At 42.6% G+C, this 15624-nt stretch overlaps 1 protein-coding gene across 2 annotated transcripts; it reads right to left on the reverse strand.

Annotated features, from left to right (window-relative positions):
- Positions 1-1490: 1490 nt before the first annotated feature.
- On the reverse strand, positions 1491-14523 carry prkar1a.S (protein kinase cAMP-dependent type I regulatory subunit alpha S homeolog). Of its 2 annotated transcripts, none has more exons than XM_018237505.2 (11): positions 14331-14523; positions 13542-13726; positions 9527-9700; positions 8967-9058; positions 8394-8455; positions 8147-8193; positions 5128-5286; positions 4779-4839; positions 4114-4235; positions 3822-3903; positions 1491-3565 (listed from the first exon to the last, which is right to left on the reverse strand). In XM_018237505.2, exons 2-11 carry the CDS (start codon positions 13713-13715, stop codon positions 3393-3395), a joined length of 1146 nt encoding a protein of 381 aa, XP_018092994.1. In that variant the 5' UTR covers positions 13716-13726; positions 14331-14523; the 3' UTR covers positions 1491-3392.
- Positions 14524-15624: the final 1101 nt, after the last annotated feature.

Genomic DNA, 15624 nt, shown 5'->3' on the forward strand with positions numbered 1-15624 from the left:
GTACAGACCTCAAATAAAAATAATACATATGAAATGTCTCGGCTACTTACTCAGCTGCTGCAAACAAAGCCCCCTGACTGTGTATTATGACTCGCAGGACCCCCCTAACTGTACAAAGACCCCCATAAAACCATATATTTACTAATTCAGATGAATCCAACAAAGGAAAAGAGTACCAAATGGCAAAACTGTGCCAACTACAAATAAAGAACAATATTGCAGGTATGCCATTCAAATAAAATCACAAAAAGTGTACTAATCAAAGAAACAACAAAATAAGTGATCTGATGGCGTAATTAGAGGTCAAAATACCTGCTCCAATAGTCATGGTGCCAAAATAATTCGTTTTTAGGGGAAAACAAACAGTTAAAATGAATAAGTTAAAAACATCCCGTTTAAACTTCTAAAAGTTGTGTGACAGTGTGTATATATGTGTGCAAAAACTGTCCAAAAGAAATAAAAAGACCATCTTTACTAAAAAGTGTGTAAATAAAGGCAACTTACCATTCCTGAAGCTGGAGGGATGCTGGCATTGCAACAATTGCGTCATTGCCCAGGGGGTAGTCATTGCTTCTGACTCTCTGCAGAGGCCGCAGATGCAGAAAGAAACGCTCATCAGCACAAGAATGTACCTAGTACAGATACAGCCCTTGCCTGACAGCACATATGGTGTACATGCTTGGCAGGCAAAGGGTTAATGTATATTGTAATTAAAGCTTGTGACTCCAGTTTATTACAAGCTCATTGCTTTATACGATCACACAGTACTGCATTGCCATAAAGTATACTCAACAGAAAATCAGGCTTCAGTAAAAATAGCAATGGAGACTCCCGCTTGTAAAGGTGCTGTACTGGAAATCCACTAAAGGACACGGACTCCTTCCAAAAATCGGTTTTATTGTGCACACACAGTGGTACAATGTAAAGTGCGGTGGGTGTCCTGGACTTGCGCGTTTCTTGCCGCAAATCTCGGCACTTCCTCAGTAAAAATAGGAATGAACTGAATCCACTATTTTGGATTCGGCCGGACCCCCGAATCCTTTGCAAAAGATTCGGCCAAATACCGAACCGAATCCTAATTTGCTTATGGAAATTAGGCATAGGAAGGGGAAAACATTTTTTACTTCCTTGTCTACACCCCTATGCATATGCAAATTCTGGTTTGGCCTGGCAGAAGGATTCAGCCGAATCCGAATCCTGCTGAGAAAGGCTGAATCCCGAACCGAATCCTGGATTCGGGGCATCCCTAATAAAAAATAGTACATTCAGCATAATATATGCCTCTCTCTAAAGACACTCAGCATCTAACCTAAACAGTTTTTTATACATGGGCATCTCCTGAATAAAACGCCCCATTTATTTATTCTGAGCACACAATAAGGTATACCTTCATAGTAAAGTTTAAATGCCTCTATGTATGCTAGTAAATTAGCCAATAATCTGGACACAATGTCACATTTAAACACCCCCCCCCCATAAAAAAAAAAGGGTTTAAGAATTAAAATCATTTTTATTGCTCGACCTGCATTTAGGAGAGATCTATAACAAAAGGAATATATATTTATTTATATATATATTTTAGCACATACAGTAATGAGACTGATATAGTCAGGTTACAATACAAAAATGGTCCTCTCTTTGACTATACTGTGACTCTAGGACACAAGAACTGAGAAATCGCATGGGGGGGGCTTGTGGAAGCAAAAGGCAAAAAATATAACTATACAGATTTGTGATTTTCAAAACATCTTTAGATTTTCACACGCGCGCACACAGGAAAATAAAGCTGTGTTATTCGTATGTATCTTATCGCCGCTGCTACAAGAATAAAGGCAAAGCTAAAACTGTGTGTGAGAATTAACAGGACTATAAAATGCAGACGAGACAGCAGAATCTATGAGGAATCAACACAATGGCCACTACAGCGCCCCCGGCTGGAGATCTGAGATTAAAAGCCTCACATGGCAATCCTATTAATTAAAATACAGCTTTTATTTGAATCATTAAAAACAGAACCTATTGATACTCTACTCCCGGAGACTCTCTGGGGAACAAATTCCGTGAACTAAACCAGAAATACTACATGGCGTGTTTATGCCATAGTCAGGGATAACTACGCGTCACTTCTTGAGCTCAACTGTAAAATGCTTTTCTTTACTGACAGCTAGAGGGCGCTAAAAAGAAACCAGGAGATCGTGCTAATGATTCCTTACAGCTCCAAACGTGAAAAGCAGCGAGTACCTAAAATCTCGGAGGATAAAGCAAAATCTGTGTGTAACATGGTGGGATAAACCCCACTGCAGGAACTATTTGTACATAAAGATTCCCAGCACAATGGCAGCCTTACCAACCACAGGCACAGTATAGTGCAAATGCCCATTTCTGCTCAGCGGCTGCGTTGATTCCAAAAATCATTTGTTAACCTAGAAAGCTTGGTTTCAGCAGACAAGACACTAGACTGTAACCTTTAAGTTGTCTTGTGACGTTTTTCCCACACGGACATGTCGGAACGATGAAACAGAGAGCTGCAAGGCTGTAGGTGCAAAACAACCTTAAACAGTGATCAGAAGAAACGCACAAATTCAGAATAACCATAGCGTCTACACTTATAAACAGCTCCCCCCCCCAAATGCAACAGCTCCCTGCTTGGAGGCAGAAGCAATGCTTTAAAAAAGAATAACACAGCATGTACGTCACACAAGAGAGAAGTGGCAGTGGCTATGTGATTGTATCATGGGGTAAAGAGTGGTGATTGTGGTGTCACATACTTTATTCGGTTGCATCTTTGGACTTTGGAGATCACTTTAAAATCAGATTTTCCCCTAAATATTATAGCAGGGAATCAAACCCAGAAGTAGAAAGACCTTTCAATTTAATCGTTCAAAGCCGAGAGTAAAAGAGTCACAGCTGGACAGCTATAGCTTTGTAAATTGGGCAAAAATAATGCCTGAAATGCTTTAGGAAATCAAGAACGGGAGTGTGTGGCATAACTATGAATGGTGGGATGTGCCATAGAAATCACAGTGCTGAGTGAAAGGACAGATTCCTACCCTGAGCTATGAGGCTGGAACTGGATCACACACACAATCACCAAGACTTAAGCCCCTGTTAGCGCACTCACTTCAGCTCTGTGTGGGATGCATTTTCGTTTCCAGAGAGAGAGAGAGAGAGAGAGAGAGAGAGAGAGAGAGACACAGTCTTCTGTGGCAGCGACAGATGTGAGAAATGTGGAAAATACAAAAATAGTTCCTCAAACAATAAAAAGTCGACAATGTCAAGCTTTTGGCAGGTGCTGTTCCGCTGTGAAGGAAAGCGATGTGTGGAGGAGAAGCCGTGTGGTTTAACTTGAGTAGAGGAGATACGGGGGTCCCAATATGGCTTGGGAAGGCTACTCAGACAGACAGTGACACAAAGCTGTTGTACTGCTGGATGTTCCGTTTCAGGATATCAGAGCAGGGCCCCAAGACTCGCTCGAAACGTGGGCGGTCAAGTTTGACACACTTAAGGGGCCCACGGGCTACCACGGTGGCTGCACGGGGCCTGTTCATCAGCAGGGCAATTTCACCTAGGAGGAAGAGGAAACAAGCAGACATGTAATGAGCTTGTGAAATGTCACGTTCCCCTCACTAGATGGTGCCGTCAGACAACATCAAGCTTATAGCCGAATACAATGTGCAACATAAAACTTTTGGTAAAAAATAATATTACCCTCATGTGACACATGGTAGGACTACTCACACATGAGTTACAACATTGTGAAAATATTATTACAAATCATATGTTAATGAAACAGACAATACATAAATAGCGCTGGAACTCACCAAAGTAATCGGAGGGACCCAAACGACCAACCTCTACAAATTCTTCATTTTCCGAGCGACGCTGCAACACCGCGGCTGACCCCTAAGGGAGAAAAAGGAACAATTGCAATGAGCCACTGAAGATTCAAATTTACTTGCATTTTCCTATGCTTCCACTCTGGGATCTACACTGATGCCCATAAGTATCCTGGCTTCTGTACATTCTGTTTGGGAAGTAAATCTGCAGCCCCTTTTGGTTGGACATATCAGGTTAGTGTTCACAGCCCATTTCATCCCAATGGCAAAACCAGACCTCTAGAATGATGAAGAATTCGTCTCCGGGCTCTCCCTGCACCACGATTTTCTGTCCATCCTCAAACTGTACAGGTTCCAGGGCATCGGCCACAGTCAGGCGCTCCCACTTATCCAGTGATTCTAGGAAGGAAAGAAAGGCGAATCTTTAGCTCCCCTAGAAATGGAAATGCAACATGGCATACACAGTGGCACTAGCACTAAGGGCTGGCCTGTTATACATTAAATGCTACAGTACATAGACTTGGGCAAAAAGGGGGCCCCATTGCTCATCAAAATGTGGTTATGGATGAAATGCAATTTTTGTATTCACTGCCTTAATAGGTAAGGATAACGGCACAGAATGGGCATTTTACCAATATAAACTTACACATTTTGTAAAACACAAAAGACCAAAATTTTGCTCATCACTATCCCTGATCATAGCATCACTATGAGCATCACTGATCAATCTCCAAGTATCTGGTTCAACTAACTAGCTTCCTCATTAGCCAGATAATAACCAAAGAAGCACAGCAGTGATAGAGACTGGAAGGTTTATTATACACATTCATTGAATAACCAGCAACATAAGGGAGGCCCCATGAATTTTCCATGGCATAAGCCGCAGCCAGGTCTATACTATGGTCATGGCAACTATCATTAACAGCAAAGGCCAACACTCACCTAGAATAGACACCTTGCTCAGGAACTCTTCATACATCTTCCTCTTCCTTAGTGTACTTCCCTGCAATGAACCCATAGTCAATAAATTGTATTCATTCTGCAACAAGCCCATTGGCCAGGAGAGATGCAAGTTAATTACACTGGCTAATGGAAGAACTACAGAACAAAGGCTGCCACAGCTCTATTGTTGTACAAACTTATCACAATACTCAGCAGTTTCAGCTATTAACCACAATTTCCTAAAACCCCCTTAGTATTCCAGCCCAATTAGAATAGTCCAGCACAGCTAGTTGGACTATTAGTTAGAAGCTACAGAAAAGTAGTCACATAAAAGGACAAGATGACCTACCATAAGGATTCTCCTGTAACTGTCACGGTCTATCCCCCACAGCTTCACATTAGTTTTGGCTTTCACAGTTGCAGCTCTAGGAGTCCCATATATCAGAGCCAGCTCCCCAAAGCTTCCTCCCTCTCCAATGCTAGTCATCCAATCATTGTTCACATACACCTGGAAAAAATTTAAGAGCATGTTTATACTATAAAGCTGGACACCCCAAATTCCTCCCCATTGAGAGACTCGTTGCTCAATTTGGCCGCCCACATGTAAAATAAGGTTGATCCAGTTATTTGCCTGCTCAAGCCAACAATCTGATTATACTGTGGGCCCATGGATATCGGTCAAGAGAGGACTCTGTTACAAGGAAAACAGTCTAATTCTAACTTAAGATCTAATTCTCCATTAAGTAATTAGAAAAGGAAAAGTAGTAACCTCCGCTGTTTGCTGGCAAATGCACCGAGTTTGTCAGATAAAATGGGATAGCTAGAGTTAATAGCATGCTCTAAAAATATGATATAATTGGTATCACTGAGAACTGGTGGGATGAAACATGTGACTGGACTGTGAATTTAAATGATGGGCAAAAGGTTACAAAGAAAATGATCATCAGTGTATGCTACAAACCATTTTGTATATATGACGAGAATGAAGCCCAGCTACTTTTACAAATAGAATAATTACTATGGGTGACTTTTATTATCCAGACATTGACTGGGGTAATAGTGTTGCCAAGTCAGAAAAAGCTAGTAGTTTGTAAATATGCTGAATGACAACTTTTATATTTCAGCTCGTTCAAGAACCAACTAGGAATCAGTCTCTTTTGGATCTTGTTATAACTAATAAAACCAAATGTATCTCTACCAGTTGTGTGGGTGAGCATTTAGGGAATATTGATCATAACATGGTCTCCTTTGAGATTCTGTTGCAGAAACAACTTGATAAGGGAGCAACTAAAACTCTAAATTTAGGAAAAATTAGGCATCTCTCCAACATATTAAGTGGAAAACCTTTGTGGCTTGATATGTGTTTCTGTTGAGGTGGGTAAGAAAAGACATGCTTTTAATGCTTTCAAGTTAGCTGGGACAGCTGAAATGTCTGTCAGGTACAAGGAGGTCAATAAATCATGCAAAAAAAGCAAGCTTAAATCGATATGGAAAATGGTATTGAATCAAGGAGTAAAAATAATCCAAAATTATTTTTTAAATATGAACATTTTTTTTTTAAAAAAAACTGAAGTAGGGTGGGGTAAGAATATCAAAGAGGGTCAGCTGGTTGATGAGAACAAAGAAAAAGCAGAGATTCTGAACTGTTATTTTTCATCCGTCAACATGAATGGGGAACCAGTTTATGAAGGTTTCCTTCTTAATAGTCCCAACTCTAGTAATACAACTAATGATGCATGGTTCACACACGAGGAAATTCAAAAGGGACTAGAACATGTACATATACAAAGGTCCAGGGCCAGATGGTATTCATCCCAGGATACCAAACAAGCTTAACTCTGTAATTGCCAAAACTCTTCACTTAACTTTCTGGATTCATTGAGGGATACGATACTAGACTTCATTGCAAATAATAATACTATGAGTTTGTGCCAGCATGGTTTTTTTTAGTAATACTGTATATCTTGCCAGACTATTTTAATTCCTTTTTATGAGAAGGTAAGTAGGGACCTCAATTCTGGGATGGCAGTGGATGTGATTTACTTAGACTTTGCTAAAGCATTTGATACAGTGTCACATAGAAGGTTACTGGTTAAATTAAGGAATGTTGGCCTGGAACATAGTATTTGTACCTGGATAGAGAACTGGCTAAAAAATAGATTACAAAGTGTGGTGGTAAATGGAACAGTGTTGTTAGTGAAGTACCGCAGGGCTCTGTACTAGGTCCCTTGCTTTTTAACTTGTTTATTAATGACCTGGAGGTGGGAATTGAAAGTACTGTTTCTATTTTTGCAGATGATACTAAATTGTGCAGAACTATAGGTTCCATGCAGGATGCTGCCACTTTGCAGAGTGATTTGTCTAAACTGGAAAACTGGACAGCAAACTGGAAAATGAGGTTCAATGTTGATAAATGCAAGGTTATGCACTTTGGCAAAAATAATATAAATGCAAGTTATACACTAAATGGCAGTGGTTTCCTTAATTGAGAAGGTTCTAGGTTTTTTTTTGTAGATAATAAGTTGTCTAATTCCAAGTAGTGTCATTTTGTGGCCACTGTAGACTGTCACAGTTAGGGTTGTTTTCTCTGGAAAAAAAAAGTTGCTTTATTACAGTACATTAGAGGACATTATAGACAAATAGCAGGGGACCTTTTTACCCATAAAGTGGATCACCGTACCAGAGGCCACCCCTTCAAACTAGAGGAAAAGAACTTTCATTTGAAGCAACGTAGGTGGTTCTTCAAAGTGAGGACAGTGAGGTGATGGCTGATTCTGTTAATTCCTTTAATGCCTTTAAGAGTGGCTTGGATGATTTCTTTATGTGAGTGTAGGGAGGGGTCGGTGTGTGTATGTATGGATGGATGCTGAGTTTCATATGGAGGGTTTGAAGCTGATGGACATTGGTCTTTTTTCAACCCAACCTAACTATGTAACTATGGCCCAATCAATGTCCTCACTTGGCATGATTTTCTAACCTGTCCAATGGGTATCTGGCTCCTTTTGGACAGAAGGATCCTATACTCAGCACAATAAGCTGCTAACGCAGTCTGGAGTCTTCCATAGTCCTCCCGCTTTGTCACAATTCCTATCCAAGATGCCTGTAGGGAGTGTCACCTAAAGAAATAGAATGTGTGTGGTGTGGCCATTGTAGCATATAATAAAATTCTACAGGTATAGCAGCCCTGTTTGCTACCGCTCAGTGCAGTTATACCAACACTGTTCCTGAGTATAAACAATCTTCCTCTTCTCAGTAAACTCCGCCAGAGAGGAAGGAATATGTTATAAGTTACACTTTACTTGGCAACACTGAATTTCCATGTGAATAGCATCTCTGCTGTATAATATATATTAATGAGCACAACTTACATCCATTTCACCCTGGTCAACAACATAGAAGTTATCGCCTTCATCACCTGTAAAAAAGGACACTGGTGTCAGCTAAGGTTATGCCGTACATCAATCAGATCAACCCCATGGAATACGGCTAAGCTATAACACAGAACTGTTAAGCCACTCTTTATCCACTAAGGCAAGTAGGAATGTGAGCAGTAAAAGGGAGGGTCTCCTGGCATCAGAGATTATAGACCACCCTGGTAACGGAACAGTTTCTTACCTTGCTGTATGACAGTCTCTCCTGCGATGTATGTAACTGAAAACATTGCATCAAAGATATCACTGGAAGACGAGAAAGGGGGAAGAGTTTCACAATGCAGGTGCAACTTATTACAGTACATAAAGAATCCCAGCCAATAAAATATCACAGAGAGAGATAGAGAGAGATAGTGCAAGAGTGCTGGATTTAAGGATAAGGAATGGAATTCAAAGTTTATCATAGAAAAAGTAGAAAGCAAATAATCTCACACCTGAGGAAGCAGTTGGTTTACACACCTCCCCAAAACATTGTGTATGGTTTGATGTGGTGTCAAGCTGAGCTTCATGGAATAAACTTGAAAAAAAAAAATCACTACAATATACTTTCTACTTTTTCAAGGATATACTGGTTAGAAGGTGCCAAAAGTATCAACTTGTGCCCCACGTCTGCCTTTTTTGATTTAAAGTTTATCACCACTTTGAAATAAAATAGAATGCAATTAATGTGCAGCCTGGAATTAATACCCCCCTCCCATTTATTTGTCATATTAATTGTAGTTCGGAGCCATGCATTCTCGGACTGCCCCCAACATACCTTCTTTCATTATCATCCAGGTGGGCAAACAGAACATTCTTTTCAATGGCTTTAGCCAAAGCCGCCATAGTTTTGTAATCTTTAGGGATAACCTTAAGGGGGAAAAAGCAAGTGATTATATATCAATATAACTGCCTGATATAGGCTTTAAAAGAAACATATTGTTAAAAAAAAAAGTGCCAGTGCATTATACTCTTAAATATAGAAGGAAAGTGCTTAAAAAGTATTGTTTTTGGCTGATTTGTAGAAAAAGTAGCAATACCAATTTTTCCACTTCCAGCTGCCTCTCCTAGACTATGCAGGGAACTCAGCACACTGCACTGTAGGATAGGAACTAATCAGCAGCAATAGTGGTGCCTAGAACATGAAGGAGCAGGAAAGCTTTATGCAGTGGCATGAAGAATTTATATGGAAAGATTCTTCCGGTTTGTTGTACCTGCAGCCATTGGTTCTACTACAAGCTCAGCAGTAAGTGGTTGCTAAAGTGTTTTACCCCCACAAAAACCCTGGTGAGACAAGGGTACCCTCTATCTTCCAACTGCAGAACTCTAAGTCTTTACCTTACGGACGTATGATGCAGCATCCTCCTCCGTATACACCTCAGCACTGATTGCACCCCGACGTCTCCTGCCTTTAACAACAGAATTCATGTGTGGGGGAGGGGAAATCTCATCCTCACGAGAATCAGAACGGGAGCCAGATTTCTGTTGGTTTAAGGTCTGACGCGTTTCCTCCTGGGCAGAGCAAAACAAATTTGTGTTAATCATAATTCGAGATCTTTGTCTGGCTAATAAGGTAACCAAATTTACCTCCCCAGAGAAAGGGGGCCTATTGTACGTGTCTCCCCCCCACCAAAACTGTGTGTCCATATGTTGTATTGGGTTACTGATTTGGACTTGCTGGAATTTTCTGTTTTGACTGATTTCCTCTTCTTTAGCCTGCTAAATCCTCTGAAGGCCCAAATCTCTCTCCTTCTAACATTTTATGCCTCCCCGGTCCATGATCCCTCCTATGTTTCCAATCTCCATCTAACTTACCCTTATGTTCCCATGTGAGTATACTTAAAGAGTAGGGATGCACCGAATCCAGGATTCGGTTCGGGATTCGGCCTTTATCAGCAGGATTCGGCCGAATCCTTGTGCCTGGCCGAACCGAATCCTAATTTGCATATGTAAATTAGGGGCGGGTAGGGAAATCAGGTGACTTTTTGTCACAAAAGAAGATTTTTTTCCACTTTTTCCTTTCCTGACCCTAATTTGCATATGCAAATTAGGATTCAGATTCGGTACGGTGTTCGGCCGAATCTTTCACAAAGGATTCAGGGATTCGGCCGAATCCCAAATAGTGGATTCAGTGCATCCCTATTAAAGAGGGATTTGCAGGTGAGCAAAATTCAGTGCTTAATGGGACATCTGTTTGCGCAAGGCTTGAGAACCAGCAGAAACCAATTTGTTTGTGATTGACAGGTCAGGATTTAGGGTCCCTGATCAGGTCAAGAGTCCTAATCCATTTTTAAAACCTGGACTTAACTCAAATGATGTCACTAATCAACATGATTGGGGACTGATCACATAAAAGGAAGGTAAGGGGTTCTTTCTAAAGTCACACAGCCACCTTCCAGAACCTTTGCACATAGCTCATCTGGACCTAATCAGGGCTTCAGATATAGATCAGACTGGAAGGAAAACCAGAGCAATGGAGCCCACAGGTAAGTAGTGGTAAGTAAATGCCCTGGAAGAACCACTCCACATAAGTGGTCATGTCACATGGGCACTCCCTGTCCCTTCCAACCAGCAGCGCCAGGACTAGTTACATAGGTTAGTTAATCCCCTGTGGCTTTATCGGGTGAGTTACACTCACCTCTCAGCAAAATTTCTATTGCAGGAAAACCACACTTTTTACTGAAAACATTGAATGGTGTTTTTTCCTTCAGGTTTCAGGTTCCACAAATTCTAAATTCACTTTATTTTATCATCTAGAGGTGTATAATCTGTATAATCAATGTTATGTGAAGCCAATGAGCTGATTTGATAAATATGCCATTTATTTTATACAGCTATATTTTATTATATACAGCTAAATATATACCATATATTTTATAAAGATATAGACATGATAGGTCATGATGATGACCTTCATGATCCCTAAAATCAGCCATTAAAAACAACTGGTTGCTATGGGTATTTCTTTTTCTTTTTATGTTGCCATTATTTTACACCACACACATGGTGTCGCCCATTCAGTTAAATGGGAAAAAAATTTAAGCAATTGTTGTTAATGCCTTTTTTTAAACTCTGAAATAAAGTCATTGATAAATAGGCCTCAATGTTTTTCACTGGAAACCCCTACTTTATTTAGTAAATCTTCCTGCAATGTCAGCTCTGGCCACAAGGGGTCCAAAATGGGCAATTAATATATAATGCCTTTTTGCAACTTAATGCAGGACCCATAGCACTTACAGACCTATAAACGTAAGTTGCGTGAAAACGAGAGAGAAGGCAGGACTCCAATTGACTGAGAAGATTACCAGTCAGAAATGAGCACTCTGCAGCAACAGAAACAAATACCAGTCTGTCTATAATCACCCGGTAGAAGGCAAACAAATGTATCTGTCCTCTAATCCAACACTCAGGCCCCATATAATAAAAGCCATGGGGGCTGCCCTATAAATTAAGAAAAGGGGGCAAATGAACCCAGAAATGAGAGGCACAATCGGTATCATTTTGCAATTTGTTTCTCTACAAAACATGATATTGCTGTTGGCATCGCTGATTAAGCTGGTATAGATTCTCTCTGTTCATATAAAGTGCCAGCTGTTTCCTGTGCTTAATCTTCGTCAGGGTTTGCAGGAGGATCACTGGAGCTGTGACATATTTCTGCTTTATCTACAGCTGCTGAGCTGCTTTCTCTTCCTGCTGCACTTGCCCTATACATTTGCCCTTTATTTGCACTTTAATCACCTTTTTTGTAATACACAACTCTCATTTACAGAATTCAGGCCCTGGTTCCCCCTACTAGTTTCCAAATAAAATAAAAAATACCATCCTGCTTTAAAACTTATCAGAATTGGATCACATTGGTTCCACATCAGGAACACTTCACAGTGGAAGTCGATAATATCCTGTACATGCTACCAATTGACGATCAGAGACAGAAGCAGGAGCTGACCCAGGGATTAGTTCTCCTTTAACAACATTTTCCTGAAATCAAGAAATATGGAAGAATCCTTGCAGTGCCAAGGCTGGGGGCATGGTGGTTTTGCAGTGCCAAGGCTGGGGGCAAGGTGTTTTATGGGAATATGTTTTTTTAGTGCCAAGGCTGGGGGCACGGTGGTTTTTCAGTGCCAAGGCTGGAGGCACAGTGGTTTTGGTTTTTCAGTGCCAGGGCTGGGGGCAAGGTGGTTTTTGGGAATGTGGTTTTTCAGTGCCAAGGCTGAGGGCATGGTGGTTGTGCAATGCCAAGGCTGGAGCCATGGTGGTTTTTGGGAACGTGTTTTTGCAGTGCAAAGACTGGGGACATGGTAGTTTTGCAGTGCCAAGGCTGGGGGCAAGGTGGTTTTTCAGTGCCAAGGCTGGAGGCAAGGTGTATTTTGGGAATGTGTTTTTTAGTGCCAAGGCTGGGGGCAAGGTGTTTTATGGGAATATGTTTTTTTAGTGCCAAGGCTGGGGGCACGGTGGTTTTTCAGTGCCAAGGCTGGAGGCACAGTGGTTTTGGTTTTTCAGTGCCAGGGCTGGGGGCAAGGTGGTTTTTGGGAATGTGGTTTTTCAGTGCCAAGGCTGAGGGCATGGTGGTTGTGCAATGCCAAGGCTGGAGCCATGGTGGTTTTTGGGAACGTGTTTTTGCAGTGCAAAGACTGGGGACATGGTAGTTTTGCAGTGCCAAGGCTGGGGGCAAGGTGGTTTTTCAGTGCCAAGGCTGGAGGCAAGGTGTATTTTGGGAATGTGTTTTTTAGTGCCAAGGCTGGGGGCAAGGTGTTTTATGGGAATATGTTTTTTTAGTGCCAAGGCTGGGGGCACGGTGGTTTTTCAGTGCCAAGGCTGGAGGCACAGTGGTTTTGGTTTTTCAGTGCCAGGGCTGGGGGCAGGGTGGTTTTTGGGAATGTGGTTTTTCAGTGCCAAGGCTGAGGGCATGGTGGTTGTGCAATGCCAAGGCTGGAGCCATGGTGGTTTTTGGGAACGTGTTTTTGCAGTGCCAAGACTGGGGACATGGTAGTTTTGCAGTGCCAAGGCTGGGGGCAAGGTGTATTTTGGGAATGTGTTTTTTTAGTGCCAAGGCTGGGGGCACGGTGGTTTTGTTTTTTCATTGCCAGGGCTGGGGGCAAGGTGTTTTTTGGGAACGTGTTTTTTTTAGTGCCAAGGCTGGGGGCATGGTGGTTTTTTCAGTGCCAAGGCTGGGGGCATGGTGGTTTTGCAATGCCATGGCTGGGATCACTGTGGTTTTTCAGTGCCAAGGCTGGGGGTAAGGTGGATTTTCAGTGCGAAGACTAGGGGCACTGTGGTATTTATTTTGTGCTAATGCACAATGGGCCCATCTCCCCCAGGGTACAATGAAATGAAGCCAAAAGTAAAGCATTACCTTCTCAAGCCTCTCGAAGTACTCCCTGAGGTACGCCATGGGGCAGGCGGGCCGAACAGTGCACAGCTGCACAATGCAGTCCTTGAGGAGCTGCTGTATATTGTGTTTCTGCACATACTGCTCACACTCCCGGAGGCTGCGGTCCTCCTCACTGCTGGTGCTGCCAGACGCCATTGCTCTATCTGCTGGAAAAACAGGCACATGATTAGTGTAGGGTGGGGGAAAATATTTGGCAGAATTGATACACGGCACAAAGGGGAACTCTCTTATTCCAAACATACACAAATGAATAGTATTTCCACTGGCTTATACAATGTATAAGGATATGGGGCAGATTAACTGGGCAAGTACATGATGTGAGGAGTTGATCTGAGAGGCAGGGGCAGTAAAAAAAGGCAGGTATAAGGGAAGGGGCAAATAAGCGGGAGAGAGATAGGGCAGTTAATTAGGGCAAATATAAAAGGGAGTGGCAGATAAACAGGACAAGCATAATGTAAGGTGGGAAAGAACAGAGCAGGTATAATGGGAGGAGCAAATAACAGGACAGTAGTGACGTAAAGTGAATGGATCAGGGCATTAATAAGAGGAGGGGGAAATTAAGGGGAGGGATGTTGATAAGGGCAATAATAAGGGGAGGGGCAGATCATCTGGGCAAGTATAAAGGGAGGGGCAGTTAATGAGTTATGGAAACGACGAGGTAGTAAGAGTGGGCAGGTAATGAGAGCGGAAGCACGGGGGAGATAGATGAAAACAGAGAGATAACGGGGAAGGAATAAAGGTTGAGCTCACCAGTCCCAATAATGGGTTGTGTCAGCTACGTGTCCCCGGGCTCCCGGCTGTGTCCCCCCGGTCTCTCCCCGCAGCCTTGGGCCCAGCTCCGTCTCTTCCTCTCCCCTCACCGGAAACAACGCGAAGCCAATCAGCGGCCCCCAGTGACGTCAATCGGTCTGACAGGAACCGCGAGCCATGGCAACCGCTAACCCCGCCCCTCCAGCTACTGCCCACCCATCCCCGCTTTTCTGCTACTCTATGTGCTCGGCCTGGTTATATGTACGCCCCTCATGCGTGTCTGTAACGCCTTCATTATTGACTTGTGTTTATCTCGCCGTATTCTGCTAAAGTACAAGAGTATTCTATAGCAGAGCTGCGGGTTCTGTTCCATTCTGTGTCCCGCCCAGTCCCAGTCATATCATAAATTGTGTTCAATGAACATATTTACTTAGACTGTGAAGGGAGTAATGGAGATGAGAGTGAATGATGCAGAAGGCGAGCCCTGGCTTGCAGAGCTAACACTTTAATCATGTTAGTAGGGATTGAGTTGTGAGGTTCTGTGTGAGCTGCTGAACATCACTGACCTCTGTGTAACCTTTACTGGATTTAAATCTTCTGGGAGGGGGATTAGCGCCCGGCTATCACCTGGAAACAGGGACCAACCGGTCCGGACTGAGATTCACAATAGACCCTGGCATTTCAGGTACACAGAGGCCCAAACAGCCCCCACCAGACCACTAAATACTGACTTTCTATGGCAACTTATAGCAGCCCCTCTGGCATTTGCCAGAACCCACAGATTGCCAGTCTGGGCCTGGGGACCAATCTTCCCAATGGCTTTAGTGCAACTGCAACAAGTTTCTCTCTGGTACTATTTCATCTGTTTAACTCTATTCACTCCGAGCCAACGGAATATCCAGAAACCTCTCCTTTACAGACACCCATAAACCAGTCTCCTGTAAATTGTAGGGAAGGATAGAGACAGTAAGCCAAGTTGGAGACTGCAGGGCAGGATAGAGAAGGTAAGACAAGGTGATGACCTTAGGGCAGGATAAAGACAGTAAGACAAGTTGGAGACCGTAGGGTAGGATAGAGACAGTAAGACAAGTTGGAGACCATAAGGCAGGATAGAGACAGTAAGAAAAGATGGAGACTGTAGGGCAGGATAGAGACGGTAAGACAAGGTGGAGACCTTAGGGCAGGATAGAGACAGTAAGACAAGTTGGAGACCATAAGGCAGGATAGAGACAGTAAGACAAGATGGAGACTAGGGTAGGATAGAGACAGTAAGACAAGTTGGAGACCATAAGGC

Source organism: Xenopus laevis, chromosome 9_10S (assembly GCF_017654675.1).
Source record: "Xenopus laevis strain J_2021 chromosome 9_10S, Xenopus_laevis_v10.1, whole genome shotgun sequence".
NCBI classification, from domain to species: domain Eukaryota; kingdom Metazoa; phylum Chordata; class Amphibia; order Anura; family Pipidae; genus Xenopus; species Xenopus laevis.